The sequence below is a fragment of the Festucalex cinctus genome, chromosome 13 (genome assembly GCF_051991245.1).
Source record: "Festucalex cinctus isolate MCC-2025b chromosome 13, RoL_Fcin_1.0, whole genome shotgun sequence".
Classification (NCBI taxonomy): Eukaryota; Metazoa; Chordata; class Actinopteri; order Syngnathiformes; family Syngnathidae; genus Festucalex; species Festucalex cinctus.
The window spans coordinates 16,737,796-16,755,248 of record NC_135423.1 but is presented as its reverse complement, the minus strand read 5'-3'; the positions used below and the strand labels follow the sequence as shown (position 1 = coordinate 16,755,248).

The 17,453-nt window shown below is 37.7% G+C and overlaps 1 protein-coding gene across 2 annotated transcripts; it reads left to right on the top strand.

Annotated features, from left to right (window-relative positions):
• The first annotated feature begins 23 nt into the window (after positions 1-23).
• unc119a1 (unc-119 lipid binding chaperone a1) lies at positions 24-17,386 on the top strand. 2 transcript variants are annotated; one of them, XM_077541564.1, is made up of 5 exons: positions 24-542; positions 12,688-12,801; positions 13,854-13,947; positions 15,335-15,507; positions 16,588-17,386. In XM_077541564.1, exons 1-5 carry the CDS (start codon positions 419-421, stop codon positions 16,698-16,700), a joined length of 618 nt encoding a protein of 205 aa, XP_077397690.1. In that variant the 5' UTR covers positions 24-418; the 3' UTR covers positions 16,701-17,386. The 2 variants fall into 2 exon arrangements, with proteins under 2 accessions (XP_077397690.1, XP_077397691.1); XM_077541565.1 differs by having other exon boundaries at positions 25-542; positions 13,857-13,947.
• The last annotated feature ends 67 nt before the right edge of the window (positions 17,387-17,453 follow it).

The window sequence follows — 17,453 nt, the reverse complement described above, 5'->3', positions numbered from 1 at the left end:
GATGTCGAAAAGGGTCCGCACTGTGTCGACGAGCAAACAGACGAGTGCAGACGGTCGGGCGTGCGCAGCGCTCGTTTAAAGCCGCAGGATTTGGATTAGCTCGTGAGAGAGCCGATGAGCCTTGAGCGAGGTAAGGAGGGAGGGAGGAAGGGAGGGAGCTAAGGGCTGATTTTGATCTTTTAACGGATCGAGAGGAGAAGAAGGGAGGTGCGACGCACGGAGAATGGGCTATTTTGGACCCGGGCACTGAGCCTGCTCTCTTGCGCGGTGTATTAGGCAGCCTTCGACGCAATTGCAAATCGCCTCGCGCGGCCACCGCCAAGTCGACGACGCCGACGCCGAAAGCGCCTTCCACTTTCTGCCAGGAAAGCGCCAGTTCCCGCCAGCCTGCTCCACGCTCAGGTGCTCCTCGCTGGACATGAAAGTGCAGCAAGGCTGCAACTCGTCAGACATGGGTATCCCCGTCACTACCGAGGAAGAACTGCGCAGAAACAGCGTCATCACGCCCGAGGATGTGCTCGGCTTACAAAAGATCACCAAGAGTAAGTATGCTTGTCTATCTGGAACCTGTACATGTAATTGGCAACGTGGGGTGAGCGGTTAAATCCTCAGTGCTTCAGATTAGGTTTGCCCATCTGCTGCTCCTGTGGCATGTGTGTCACTTTATATCGCATGCGTCCTGCAACACGACATTTGCGTTCAACGTTCTTGCACCATGGACAGCGACACAAACAACTCCATTCACTTCACAAGGAGACACCAGTCACCAGTAGGGTGACACATTGTGCATGTATTCATCCAATCTATGCAGATAAAGCACTTGACTTGGGGAAAAAACTGTGAATTTTCTTTCTAAGTTGGGCACTCACCTGTGGATGGAACGTGATGAACAAAAAGAGAGAGCGATCCGCGATGAAATCCAATGGTTAAAGATAAGAATAGGGGGATAAACACAGATGGAACTTTTAGTGAGAGCACAGTTTATCTTGCAAAACAAAAATCGGCAAGATCTGCAAATAAAAGGTTTCAAGTAGACACAATTGATGAAATCTGTTAAACAACATGAACTAGTCAAAGTAAGTGCATACTTGTAAAAAATTGACACAATATTTACATATAGTTATGAGTACTGCATTATGAGAGGTCACGATAAAAGGTCACAAAAGGTTCTCACCATTTTATCAAAAACTTTTATCCATCCATTCTTGGAACTGCTTATCTTTTAATAAAGGTTACATCCTGGATTGGTGGTCAGCCAATCGCAGGGCACGTAGACAAAATAAGAATTCATACTCACATACACACCTAACTTAAGAATAATTTCATCTTCAATTAACCTAACAAGTAGGGCTGCTCGATTATGGAAATAATAAGAATCACGATTATTTTGGTAATAATTGAAATCACGATTATTTTTTGGTACAAAACAAGAAAATGTTTAAACATTTAAGACAAATAAAATGATTTGAAACACTATAATAATGTTTGGACCCAAAAAGATTTGTTAAATTATAGGGCTGGGAATCTTTGACTGTCTCACGATTCGATTCGATTCAAACGATTTCGATTCAAAATTATTTGATTGACAAATGATTTCTGCTTCAATTTACAGATATGTACAACATTGTCATGATCTACTCCAGTCTGCTTTGCAAGACAAAATGACAAATAGAGACATTCAAGTGTCTTTTCTTTTGTTTAAACATTTATTAATTTTGTATAATAAGTGCTTTTTTTCCCACAAAAACAGCACGTGGGCTACAACTGCCTTTTCCCCTTGTTCTTCATTTCTAATTTAAATAAAATTGATTTTTGGATATTAATATCGATTCGATTCGATTAATAAATGAGAATCTCGATTCTTTTATGAATCGAGATTCTCATTTTTGGCACACCCCTATTAGTCATTTTAAAATTAAAAAAGGTGCAAATATCTAAATATAAACAACTCAAAATGAGTATCAATAATCTTTTATTTTTGTTTACGATTATGATGATGATGTAATTGTGGAGTGTAATAATTGAAATTGTAATTGAATTTCAATTAATTGCACAAGAGCTATTTAGTTAAATACATAAATACCTTTATGCTGTTGCAATTTTTTGTAGCCTTTTCAGATGCTAATATGTTTTTGTAAAAAAAGGTATTTTACTATTAATTCCTGACAGACCGATGCTTCTGTACTATGTTTGTGCAGCACTGTATTGCATTGTATTACCATAGACCAGGGGTGGCGAGATCCGGTCCTCGAGGGCCGCAGTCCTGCTGGTTTTGGATATTTCCCTTCTTCAACACAGCTGATTCATGATCAGCTCATCAGCAAGCTCTGCAGAAACCTGATAACGAGCCTGTTAATTGGAATCAGCTGCACTTCGAGTAGGGAAATCTGCAAAACCTGCAGGACTCCGGCCCTCGAGGACCGCAGTTTGCCACCCCTGCCATAGACGTTTACAGTACCGTGAAACCAGAACTCATGGGATTAATGCTGAGCCGTTGCTTTTGATTGCATTATGCCATTCTAACTCAATTTTATGAATATAATTTGCCAATTTTATGGCTACTTTCGATATGGCGGACGCGCTATATGACTCAGAGCCATGGATGTATCTATATAAGATGGACTCACAATGCTGCCGACTCGCCATACGGTGAAGTGAAGCCACTGGCGGCCTTCTTGTGTTGCCAGTCGCTAAGACTTGTCCACTGCGTTTGGCGTGCGGTTGTACCAATAAGTCTGTGAGAAGAGCTACATACACATTTCATCAATAAGAATTCAATTATAAATACTCTCTTATAAGATATTTATCTGAATGCTACTCAAAGATTCTTCTGCATTATGTTATCAGAAATTAAATAAAAGAAAAATAGCTACTGTGATAACCCTATAGCCCGCCCCTGGGTACACCTGTGCTCTACAGTACTTAAAAATGGATTACTGCAACAATTGTTTCAATCCTCGTTTTCACATTTGCAACTGTAGCCACCGGAGGGCGTCTGTTTTCCCTCTGCAAAGGACGTTCCTTCAAATGACCAAGGGTCCATTTAATGGTCTATTAACATTTAAATGTACTCCTGCAAATTGCAGTCCTACCATGCAATTGACTTACTACTAGGGTTATTTTATTCCTCTGTATAGATGTAAACACTCAAAGTTACACATAAACAATCAAATAAACAAGCTATAGGAACACCGTTCCACCGGTTTTGGGATTCTGCCTGAGTTGAGAAACTATATCAGGGCTGCATCAGTGAGATAATACTTAAATCAGCCATGATGGTCCACTAATCTCGCCTCACCGCTGACAACACGTAATCTGGATTATGTTAGGAGGGCGGAAACACCAAATTATGCACCAACGTGGCACACAACAGGTAATTAATGATCCCACAACCAAAATGCATGTGTAAACATGTGCCATATTTTCTGGGGTAAGGCATTTACTCATCTCTAACTTTCTTTCTCACTTTCTTCTGGTGAGGTACTCTATTTTCATGTCATGACATCGAATCCTTTTTTTTTTTTTTTTTTTTGTAACTTTTCAACTTATCTTTTGTTTTGAAATGTTCTGGTGCTGACATTGTCTTTTAAACTACATCAAAGCTGACAACTTTACAGATGCCATGTTCACTATGTCCGTATCGTAAGGGAAAAGAATAGGCGTCTTTCTCATAGGGATAGACCGATTGTCGACTGGGCCGATATTCAGCATTTTGACAAATATCAGCAATATCGGCCATTTTGAAGAATCATGCAGCCCATAATAGATCTATTTTAAAAAGTGTTCAAGGAAAAAGTAACTTCAGGGAACAAATTATTAAATTTCATAGATGCTGCTGACCCTGGGAACCCTCTGCACCTGCTGTTTTGTTTGAAGTTAAAACTAAGATCAGTAAAATTTTCATACGTCAGATATTTTGAAATTTTACAAAACTTTATTTACTGTAGATCACAATAGGGAGCTATTTACTTAAGTTTTTATTTAACTTTGAAGACATGCTACTTCCCCTGGGAAATCCCTGAACTTAAATGTATAAAAAATGTATAATTTTAAGCCTTATATATACTTTTTAAGACATTTAAAGTGGCAAATTTGCGAGTCTTTTTCTCTGAATATTGCACCCGTCCTCTTAAAAAAATATATGTATACTATATTTATATGTGGCCCTAATACGCCATTGTACAATAAAATTAAGATTTTATTTTTTTAAACAATATTTTTTTACAAACCCTAAAAGTTGTTCAATAATACGGCGGCGTATTATGGCCACGTATAAATATATATTTTTTAGAGGGCGAGGGAAATATTCCGAGAAAAAAAACTTGCAAATAGTTGCAAATTTGCCACTTTAAAAACAGGTTGGGTTTTTTCTCGGAATATTGCCCCCGCCTTCTAAAAAATATGTATATATTTACAGCATACCTTATTTATACGTGGCCCACTGGCCCTAATACGCCATCGTACAATAAACATATCCTTAAAAGTATTTTAAAAGGTAAGAGCTGGAGTCTGTATTTTTTCAAATTTTGATGCCAATATTTTCCCTTTAGTGAAAAGGAATATCGGCTCTAAATATCGGTTATCGGTGCCCTTGACTCCTTGACTACTAATAATCAGTATTGGACCTGAAAAGGCCATATCTCTACTATTTCAGGTGCTCTGTTTGTAAGGCGTCAATAATATGGGGGCCACGCTTTGAGGATATTTTCTTTTAAACGTGTACGGAAGATGCTGCTTTTGTATTTATTTATTTATGTATTTATTTATTTATTTAGTGCTGTTTAGAAGTTGACAACAGTTACAGCACCATTCAGTTTTTGATTATCTGCTAGAAGAGACAGGAAAGTGGTGCCTGATGTCAGCGGAGCAGTGATTGCCTCAGCCGGTAAAGGCAAGGTCGTGTTTTAGGGGCAGCCCAGAGGCAGCCAGTCATGGTGTCTCAGTGCGATTACTGAGACACAATACAGGCAGCCAAGTGCACCTCCGGCAGAAAAGTGCCGCTCAGAAAGTAAAAATGGAACATCATCATGGTTCAGTCTGTCCTTCCAAACTGGCAGTTGTTAGTGTGGAAGACATATTTGGGTGCTGCATCTTTTGTTGTAGACTCTTATTGTGTTTTTATTTATATTTGTCTTTTTAGTTGCCATTAGTTTAATTGCTATTAGTTGTTTTGGTGGAAGTGTGTTTACATGCCCATACGTAAAGCTGTTATTACTGAGCAATTGGCCAACCAACAATAAAAAGAAAGACTATCCTCTGTAACCTCCCCATGAACCCAACAGTGTGCCAAGGTGCCTCCGGGTGCTGCTGAAGTGAGACATGACACAGCCTGCCATACGCGGGTGCACTGTACCATGTGAACGTAGACTTGTAATGCTAATGTCACTGCGGCCTGCCCCTGGCTATGGATTATTGTGCGTGTGTGTGGGTTATGAGCGCACACACCTGTTTTCGGTAGAGGTTTGTGGGAGAGTCCAACGGACCGGAACATGTGTTGTGGGGAAGTCAATCCTTGTCTGAAAGTCTGTAATTCCATGCTAATCTCTGGGATTAAAGAGCTATACGTGGCATTTCACTTTGCTTTTAGCAGTGTTGCGTCCAAGGCTTGTTTGCATGAACAAGTCAGGTATGACTCAAAATCTAAATTGTAATGTTCACGAAAGGCAACCAGAAAATTAAAAGTCTGCAGGCTTTTGTGAGACTTCATGTATGTTTTCCCAGAAAAGTGTAAGCATGAAGAACATGGGAGAATGTTAGCATATTGGGGGGGGACACAGAAATTACACAGAAAATACTTGCTAGAAATTCTTGCAGGGGTTTTAATGATGCGCAAGTTGTTGTTTTGATACTTTTTGGTAGGGATGACCAGTTAGTTCATGGACAAATTGATTTACTTGGTGCTGTGGCACCAAGGTTATTATAATTAACGAAACCTTTACAAAAAAAAAATAAATCAAATCATTCACAGAATAAAATATGAAAAGGCTTTTAAAAAATCTTATATTTATAAAAGTGAATTCATTTTAAATGCATTTAATTTGGTATTGTTGAAAGGTCAAACAGTTGTCTGAGAATTGTTTACTTTATGACTCAATACTTTTTTGCTCCAAAAAAATAAGTTAATAAATAAATGAATAAATGAATATATAAATAAAACTAAAATTGAAACATTTCCATCCGCAAAATAAAATAAAAACAAAAATGCTTAAAACCCCCCCGATCTGAAACAGCCTACGTTTATAAATCTAAGTTCATTTTAAATGTATTTTTATTTCAGTATTGTTGGAAGGTCAAACAGTTGTCTGATAATTGTTTACTTTATGACACAATACTTTTTTGCTCCATAAATAAATAAATAAACAAATAAATAAATAAATAAATAAATAAGACTAAAATTGAAAAAACATTTCCGTCAACAAAATAAAATAAAAATGCTTAAAAAAAAACCATGTATTTATTTTCAGTATTGTTGGAAGGTCAAACTGTTGTCTGAGAATTTTATTACACAATACTTGTGACTTTTTTTTTTTTTTTTGCTCCAAATAAAAAAATAAAAAAATAAATAAATAGATATAACTACCGGTAATGCAAAACTAATACAAAAAAAAACTCCCTAAAGGGACATTGGGGATTCTTGTTCCCCCCCACCCTTTCTTTTTTTTTCATTTTATTGTTTTCCCCTCTGTAAAATAAATAAAAAACTGTTCGAAATCGAATAAAAAATCAAAATCAAAATGAAATGAAACCAACTATTATGAAAAATGCCAAACTGTGATAACCCTGTGTGGCACGCATTCATTCTCTTCATGGTGCGAAAGCTACTCTTTTCGAGTAGGTCCAGAATGACTTCATTTCTGTTTCTTAAGGCATTGGTCTCCAACCTTGTTTACATCACACACAGGTTTCATATAAAAACGTATTTTGATGGACTATTTGCGAGTCTGTTGCGTGTGAGTCAACTAGCAATAAAGCTTAAACTAGGTCGGCAAGCGTTGCTTCTTAAATACAGCTTTCTTTTTCTTGAAGATGTAGGCTCTTCTTCTCTTTCATCATTTGGCCTTATTATCCTTTTTGAAGAAACTCTCCAAACAAGTTTGTTTATTTTTACTCATGTTTGCTATCTTGTGAGCTTACGGTACTTTATCACATTTTGACAGTAGCGCCGGTGAATGAACCTGATTTCCAAAACCAAAATTCTTCCAGACTGATGATCAATTAAATATTTTTTGTTCAGAGTCCTATACTGCCCAGTATGGCCTCATGCCTTAAAACACAGTAATGTATTCCATTGGTGTATGGAAGTTTAGCTGTTTGTTCAAGGCCGCAAATTCTCATTCTCAAACTGTTTAAGTACTAGGAATGGTCAGGATACTACTAACCCCAGTTTAAACTGAAAATGTCCTGCTAGTTTCTTGACATCAATTACTACTTTCTTTTTTAGCTAGAGCTTTTGCACCATCTATTGGCATTTTAGGGCATTACAGCAAGTGCACTGTAAATAGGTGTCGGTTCCACAGATCATGAATCATATGTATATGTATACGTCAATAGATGACCATAAATAAGATAAGGGTTCAATATACCCCTAAAGAACAACAATAATATCTCCCTTCACATTTATCTTTTTAATATTCTTAATATACTTCTCTTTTGCTAATTCCTCTTGTTTTCCTGAGATGTGATAACAGTCAAAGGAGAAGGCCTCAAGAATTTCCTTCATCAACTACCCGAAGTGGAACACTTCATTTGCATAGCGCCTTCACCTAGCCCGGAATTGTCTTTTATTTGCAGCCTGCGACACACCAATTGAGCAGAGCAGTCAGGTGGATGAGGGCAAAGAAGAAGCTAAGTGAGCTGGCACTACTATCACAAGGGTTGCTAGGTGACCACGGAGAAGGAAATCAAGTGGAGCTTTTTTTGGTGCCCGCGCATGCTTGCATGTATGTGTGCGTGCGTGTGCAAGTAGCAATCATTTTACATAATGTTATGGGAAGGAGTTAGCTGTAATGAGCTCAGATACAAAAGCTATCCAAAAGCTATACTAAGATAATAACGCTCAGTTTGAAAATGAAGAGGTATTAATGTATATATGCCACATACACAATCATTCAGGACCAGTAGAAAACCAGCAAACGCAAGGGGAGAACATGCAAACATTACACAGCAAAGCCAAAGCTGAGATTCAACTGCAAACCACAGAACTGTGACACAGATATGCTAAGCACCAGACAACTGGGCTGCCCCTTGAATTTTAAATTACACTCTCATATAATGTAAAAAGTGCACGACCCTCCCGGTGGACCACCCCGTTGGCCCCGCCCTCTGCGCGCCCCTGTTTTTAACATAATCAGATTTATTGGCAAAGTAAACAAACAAGTAATTTGTTTTCACTGTCATAGCCCAAACCGAGAAACACAAAAAAATTGCACTGACCAATAGAGGGTAACACAACAATAAGTTTGGCGGTGCCCTGAGTTTCTTAGAGATGGAAGGGGGAAAAAAGGAGACATGAGAAAAAATGCATGGGGAAGAAAATATATTATGTATTGTTTGTGTGCAGGATTAAAAAATACTGAATTCATTTCCCACGTTAAACTTTCTAAGTAGTGATGCATAAATGTAGGAATTATTTAATGCTTTGGTGCTGCTTTGGTTTGGTCTTGGGCGAGGTGAGGTATGCACTCTAATGACCTCAAGAGAAATTGGAGAAATTGGTTACATAAGTCTGAACAAACAAGAAACAAGATGATGCATTATCATGGAAACACCCAACACACGATAACTTTTTTTCTTTTTTTTACTTTCAAGTTTCTGTAGGTTGGCTCATGCTGCTCACTGACTGTATGTTTCCATAGACATTCATAGAGAGAGCACTGTGGAATGTCAACGATCATGCCCAGTCCCTTTTGGGACACTATCCTTCCATCCTATATATTTGGATTTCAAAGTAACTTTTCCTTCAGGAGCCTGTCACAATGATCAAACTTTTAGTACAGTACAGGCATTTTGTTGTACTGTTGTGGCAATTATTGTAATAAACACTAAGTAGAAAAAACAGTGCATAAATAAACCATTAGCTAAATGTTGTTTCACTGGGTCTCAAGACAAAGAAAACGTTAGTTTCCACTGCCTTTATGCATATAGTAAATGTGGGGGAAAAAAAGTGTACCGAGTTGCTACATAACCCTGACAACCATCACAAACTGACTCTTATCTTTCACTTTCGACTGTAGATGCTGTTAATTTTTTACTGCAGTATACATCACATTTTGTTATCATGTGGAATGGGCAGACACATATTATTGCTCTAAATGTCTGCGGGGCAGCACAGAAAGCTGTCATGGGTAAAGCTGCTCTGTGTGGGGAGGTCGTGAAGACTCGCATCATTTACTGGTAACAAGAATCTCACCCCAACAGACAATTTATTTGTCAGTCAGTGATTGACACTGTCTAATGAATGGTCATTGCATCGCAAAAAGAGGAGCTCAATGTAGACGGTTTTCAGAGCACATCAGGTTTTGTTTGTTTATTTCTTTGTTTGTTTGTTTTTACTTAACGCTCCGAATAAAAAAAACTTTGTTGGCATCATCATCATCATCATCATCATCATCGTAATCAAAAAATGTTGCTTTTTCACATAAAAAACATTGATTCTATCTGAAAATAAACAGTTCTTTCTACAACTCAATTTTTATGTCTGTACAGTTTACAAAGTAGACGCTACAAGATGCGTAATCACATTATAGATGAGTCAGCATAAAAAGCTTATGACGTGGATTAGCTCCTCAGTAAAAAAAGGTAGCAGACATAAACATGTTGCAAGACACAAATAGCCTTGTACCGTTCTGAGTGAATCATAGCTAACAGAAGCTAACTGACATTTAGATGAATACATTTCTGCATCTTATCACCATGCAATGAGCTTGTATGCTTAGAGTTATATTCGTGATCTTCTCTCCCTCACAAACTGGCAGTCGAGGGTGTTGCATCAAAGCGACTGCTCTAAACCCTCTTAGAGAGTTTTTGGAGGGCAACATAAAAGAGACTTTGGGGGTTTTGAGAGGGAGCAGCTTTAGAGAGAGAGAAATTTCCGAACCTTGTGATGTTCAACATTAGTGCACAGAACTTCTATTGAAACTAGGGCTACTTCAACAACGAGGTGTAACTAAAGAATCGATTTACAGACATGTATTCGCACACATTGTGTGTTCGTCTCTCCTTATTTTAGTCAAATCATGCTTCATTCAATATCTTTCCTATTTGTGGGGGCAAATAATCTATTCATCCTTTCATGTAAAATATTTAGTGGATATTAAGTCTACATACCCCTATTCAATTTCCAGATTGTTTTATATTTAAACAAAAAAAGACACCAAGCTAAGTAATTTCAAAACTTTTTCCACCATTACTGTGATGCATAAATTGTAGTACAGAATAAAAAAAAAAAATCTGAATATTTTTAAAGAAGACAACAGTGGCATTACCAATAACTGGACGGCCTCTTCAAATTATAAAACCATGGGAAGAAACCTGGTAAATGGTCAGGGAAGCTTAAAGGACTTGCAGAGCGAGAGGACCCACATGCAGGAAATAGATTGGCAAAGTAGGTCTTCAAGATTCTTAATAAAAGTAATATATTTACAAAATAAAAATCAAAAGGCTTGACTCAAAAACTGTTTGATTTACAAAAGACTAAGGCCCTGTTCACACGGAAGCAAAGTCGGCTTCGTTCCTCAAACAAATCTTGTACAGACAGAAACGTTTCAAGAAATGCGAGTGTCCAAAAGAAGAAGCTGAGGAGGACGTTTAACAGCTGTAATGTATTTGCCAAGTCTGGAGTGGCGCTGTAGCGCAGCCACAGGGAGCCGAACCGGGATGACGAGCACAATGGGGACAACTAAAATCTAACCAAAATCACTCAAACAGAACACAGATCATGACATTTATTATTTAGTTCTACTTAAAACTACGAATGCTGTTAATGCTCATTTGCATGTAAGTGGCCTGCAATTGACCAGTCAAGAATGTGCATCAGCTCTCACTCAAATACAGCTGCGATCCGCTCCAGCTCAACCAAATGACGATAAGCGGCAAAGAAAATATGTTGGGGGAAGTAAACATGATTTGTATTCAGGCAGAGTGAAACCGTAACTGATTTTCTCCCAAAAATGTATAAATATGTTCTATTTTAAATGTTTTAAGTGTCAAAGTGTGCAAAGAACAGTTGAAGAAATGGTAGTTATTACACAAACGGCCAGCAGGTGGCAGCAGAGCAAAGGAGATCAACCAGGGCCATGTTGAAAAAAAATCTCAAACGCTCACATTTCTAATTAGATTTGTGAATAATTATGAAACTTAGCTATATTATAATGCTAATTGCTGTAAAACGGAAACAGATAGAAATATCCTTTTTTTCTGACAAAAGAAGAGACTTTAATATTTCTTTTGGTAGGTTCCATCAAGTTTTTATAGCAATAGAACACAATATTCTTTGGGCCTTGCAAAATCAGTCAAAATCCAGTAAAACAGCCGGGAGCGAAGGGTTTTGCTTCTGTGAAAATGGCTGGGAGTGAATGAGAAAATAATGAAGTGTGATTTTTATTTTTATTTTTTTACATTGCACTCACTGAATTTCCAAACAATCCACGTCAGGCTAATAAACCACAACAGACTAAAATGTGCCTGAAATGTGAGGCGAAGCATGATTTTAATGATTGTACATTAGATGATTACCACTGGACGTGATGAATTTGTGATGCCAAACAGTAATGTACTGGCATGTAAAAATATACACAGTCCAACAAATCAGTATAAACAGCCTTGTCAATATAACCTTATTCACATTGTTAGGCACTTAATGCCCATGTGTCAACTATAGTGTGCTTTATTATTAAAAGATCTATAAATATCTTCCAACAGGTGGCTAAAGCCTGTGTGGGCCATCTGCTCTCTAACCCCCACAAATACTTAAAGTAATGTGGATTTGTGTACATACACACAGTGGCTTCCTCGGGTGTTTATCTTGACTTGATTTCTTCTCTCAGCAATGAATGTAATAGTATATGAGAATGTCCAGTCTAAACGTATTATGCAACATAGGATGAGAAAAATAGACATCCTAAGGTGTGTCCACTGCCACTGGTTGGTCCATGTGATGGTAAAACACAATAAGCCTCTTATATGTAATCCTCCTCCCATGGTGCCAAAGAAGTGTTTCACGCACACGCACACACACGGTCTAATGGAGTAAAAGAGGCTCATCCCAGCAGTTTTCTCATCAAAAATGCCCACAAAGTAATGGTGGCGTGTTCGGGGCTGCAGGGAAGCATGTGGTTAGCACAACTACCTCGCAGGCAAATGGTTCTAGGTTCGAATCTGGGCAACCTTTCTGTACAATGATTTTATGTTCTCGTCGTGCTTGTGTGGGTTTTCTACAGGCACTGTAGTCGCCTCCCACATTCCCAAAACATGCTTGTCAGGTTTATCGGAAACATGTGTGAAAGTGAGCGTGAATTTCTTTGTTTGTTTATTAAAAAATATACACACTGTCATCGACGAGCAATATCCATTACTCCTTGAGTCCATCTGGAGTAGACCCCAGATCATGTGACCATGAAAATTGATTGATTATCAGAGGTTGTGTGAAAGACAACAGCACATATGCAGTCTTTTTCTTCTCTATTTCAGACTATCTGTGTTCGCCGGAGGAAAACGTCCATATGATCGACTTCACCAGATTTAAGATCCGTGATATGGAAACAGGAACGGTCCTTTTTGAGATCACTAAACCTCCAGCACCAGGTCAGCTCATAACCTTGGCAAAAATGGGTCACTTACTCGCATGCTCACTATAGTGCAGGCAAGGCCACAAACATTTTTGAAATTGAGAGCTAATTACTGCTGGGTAATGATTAATGTTAAGTTACACACTTGCAAAATGAAACATTTGCCGCAAAATCCTTTATTCATCAATGTGAAGACATTGATCATCTAAATGATTTCTCAGTCACAATAATTATGAGTTATGACAACACTGTGTTTATATATTTCCCTTCATTGGTGAGCTATCTTTTAGAACAGGCAAGTGATGAGGAGGACACATGTTGGTGACCTCCTCTATAGTGGAACCTCTGAGGTCAAACAAACAATTTGAGATGTTTTAAGTATCATTTTAACATAACTTCACTGCCATATAAGTGTAAAGATCAGTTCAAATCATGAATAATGAAATGTTGAAACAAGTAAACATTCTCAACGTCAGTGAGGAGGACACTTTAACGGCGAATGCAAAATGTAAAATCAATAAAGCACTGCAACTTTGATAACTCGTGAGGACACAGCTGTATGGCTGCTATCTGTTGCTATAGCTAGCAACTAATGTTAGCGGTGTATTTTCCCTTTCTTCTCTTTTCCGTGTTCTTCTCTTCAGAACACTCATTGTGCAGGCTGGTATGGAAAGCCGATTTAGCATTCATTCATTATCCCACTTGTGCTCTGAATTGTACCAGAATGCACTTTGCCCTCAATAGTAAAACAATACACTGCATTAGAAAAACAACTAAGTGTTACTAGTAAGGTAAATTAGTACTACTAGTGACATGCTAGATGATAACTATACATTTTATTAAACTACTAGCACGAATCACTGCCGAACACTGCCGTCAACTTGTGCACAGTTTTACCTCACTAGTAATATTTAGTTGTTCTATTTTGCCCTCGCAGCTACACTAGAACACATAGAAATAAGAAAAAAAAAGTTGCCTGGGAGTTTGAATTCAGAGGTTCCACTGTGTTTCAATTGATTGTTTTAATTCGATTTCTTCCAAACTCACAATCTTATCATTTATTCATAGCAGGAGGCAGAAAGCAATGTGACCCCAACGCCGGGCGCTTTGTTCGCTACCAGTTCACCCCCGCCTTCCTACAGTTGCGGCAGGTCGGAGCCACGTAAGTCGGCCTTGTGTTTGTGTGAGAGGCAAGGGGGAATTAAAACAAAAAACACTTTATGAGAGCTAGAGAGAGAGAGAGAGAGAGAGAGAGAGAGAGAGAGAGAGAGAGAGAGAGAGAGAGAGAGAGAGAGAGCGAGAGAGAATGTCAAACACAAAACGATGCACTTGTGTGCTCAGTCCGGCTGCTCTACCACCAGAACAGTGGAACAGGATGTAGTAGGAGGTTGTGTGGGCTGACGAGTGAGAACATACAGAACAGACAAGCTGTCAATGCAGACGATGCCTTTTAGTAAGCACTTGTTGGTGACTTCATTAGGTAAAACAACCCAATCAATTCAGAAGACTTCCTTTTACACAGCAAATTGCAAAATTGAAATCTTTAATTGGCACATCACATCGAATTAGCAGTAGTGATAGACCGATATGTTTTTTTTTTCAAGGCCGATATGGATTATTAGTAGTAAAGGAGATAACCGATGTTTCAAGCCAATGTTTTTTCATTTGCAGTAAAAGAGAAAATATTAGTGGCAATTAAAAAAACAACTTTTAATTTTAATTACATAAAGAATTGGCAGCTTTGTTTTAAAATTATAATAAAAATTGCAAGGAGCTTCCAGGGTCATCAGCATGTGTTCAGCTAAATTAAAATCTAAGCAAATAAATAGGTCCCTAAAGTTTTCAACTGTAAGCAGTTTTCCAAAGTTTCAACATAATTTCCTTCTTTCTTTCATTTTTTTTTTTTTAGATAAAAAGTGTAGGGAGTTCACAGTGTCAGCATATTATATATATATATATATATATATATATATATATATATATATATATATATATATATATATATATATATATATATATATATATATATATATTATAAAGTAGAAATTTTAAATAAATCCATAAATGAAAAGTTCCCTGTATCTCATTGAGTGACAAATGTATGCGAATGTAGCTTATTTGGGGCTTTTAGTCAGGGTTCATAAAATGTTTAAAAAGATCTTCGCAAACGGTGAAAAATTGTCTTAATATGTTTGAAAGGTTTTTGCGACAAGTAAAACCTTTGTGTGAACATCTTACAAATCCTGATGAAAACCCTAAATTTGCTACGTTCGCAAACATTCACCGCTCTGTGAGATACCAGCTTTATCGATCGGCCTTCAGATTCATAAAAAGATTCATGCTGATATTTGTCAAAATGTTAAATATCAGCATCAATAATAAGCCTGCCCAATAATCAGTCTATCCCTAAGTTATTTCATTAGTTTTTGTGCAACACTGTAATGTCGGGATAGGCTCCAGCTCACCTATGATGGATGTTGGGAACTACATGCAAAAATGTATGTGCATGTGTTTTCCACAGAGTTTACTTTGACCTGTTGTGTGCGCAGGGTGGAGTTCACAGTTGGCGACACACCCATCAACAACTTCCGTATGATCGAGAGACACTACTTCCGCGACCAGCTGCTCAAGAGCTTTGACTTTGAGTTTGGCTTCTGCATGCCCAGCAGCAAGAACACATGCGAGCACATCTATGAGTTCCCTGCGCTGTCAGAGGACATCAGTAAGCGCAGTCACACGCATCTCATATGGAAGTTCGGATTTAATATCAAGCTTAAGGTCATGTACTAGTAGTTGCTCTTTATTCCCACTAGAAAGACAGTTCACAGTGGAGCAGTGTTTCCCAACCTTTATTGAGTCAAGGCACCGTTTTTATATTAGAAAAATATCATGGCTCACTGCCAAGAAAAATGTCACAAATGTATGAATATTTACATTATGATGATCTCGTTATAGATTACTTACAAATGTAGACTAATAAATTGGTGTGAAAACCGTACCTGTAGGTAATATACTCACAGAAAGCCATGACTTATTCTGATGTTAGTTGTATCTTCTGCCATCTAGTGGAAGAACTTTTAATTGTTCTTCCTGTCATTTCTGGCACTGCCATAGATGGATGAATAACGATATAATTGTAATTAATAAATCATTTAATATTATTTGTATTTTAGTATTTATTTTTTGGGATTGTTTTACTTTATTTTTCAGTATTTAGTATTTTATTGTTTTAATTAATTTAATATTACATGATCTGTCCTTGCACGCTAGATGCGAATCACTACACTTGGAAAGACTATATGGTTCACGATTTTTTTTATACAATTTTCAAATTATATATATTTTTTAATATTCATTTTTATTTTCACTTTTAATCATTTACTTATTTATTTAGTCATTTATTTATTTTGAATTTTGGCAGTTTTGGTCCTCCATACGGTCCCTCTCAACGACGAATTACAGGGGCAATTGGCATGTTGACTGGTGGAATTTTACAATGTCACTTGTAGTACTAGTAGCATGCAGTTGTCAAGTAGTGCAGTTTTGCCTGGCCAGTAACATTTAGTTGTTCATGTGTCCTAATCATTCTACGAGTGCACAGAAATGTCATACAATAATGGCACACAACAGTGAAAAAGACATTACAAGTAGTTGTTCAACAAGTGAGCTGTAATGTATTAGTACTGAGGACAAAGTGCGGTCGAATAAATTCTCAATCTGCTTTCCCTAATCGCATGCATTTTCTTCACAACTTCCTAAAGCTCCCAAACCTAAATCCCAAATCTGTTGTGTTCTCTCTCAGTGCGTGAGATGATCCTGAATCCTTATGAGACACAATCTGACAGCTTCTACTTTGTGGACAACAAACTGGTGATGCACAACAAGGCAGACTATTCCTACAGCGGGGGGCCATAGAATCAATGACCACCATTTGCTCGCCCTTTAGACATTGTCCAATCAGCCGTTTCCACTTCAGGACCCCAAATAGAAGAACCCGCGGATGTCTCATTTCTGTTAGCTCCTTGTGTAGGAATGTACACCAGTGAGCATTACAACTGTGCGTGTGCGTGCGCGTGCGTGGCCGGCACATGCGTTACACGTACAGTACATATCAGTTCATTAGATGGACATTGGTTCATTTCCATTGTGTGTGTTTTGATAGCCAGTAATAGCTCGAGATCACATCATAATACTTTGACTTTACGGGGTCTGATATTAGTTTGTACTACTGATGGATTCTATTTCTGATTGCACACGTCTCATGACTCTGTCCAAATACGACTCAGCTCAGAGTGACAGATAAAATGTGATATTAATTGTCAATGTGTGTGTGCGTGTGTCTGTGGGGGTGCGTGCGCGCGTGTATGCGTGTGTAATTTCTGTTTGTTTTCAGGGTACAAGCACTGTCTAGAGTATTTTTCAAAGGAGTAGCCATTTTGAAGTGTCAGACAGTATACATAGAAATTTTGATATCCAGTACATACATTGTAGTACGGAACACTGCATATACATTTTAATTATATTACATGTTGTAAGAATTTTATGTCCAATTTTGAAGTGAAATTACATCAATGCAATAAATATGGGACTTTTTCCGAAAATCTGGTCTTTACTCTTATTCTTTTTTTATTTTTATTTATTTATTTTTTTCTAATTTTGTCTTGCAGG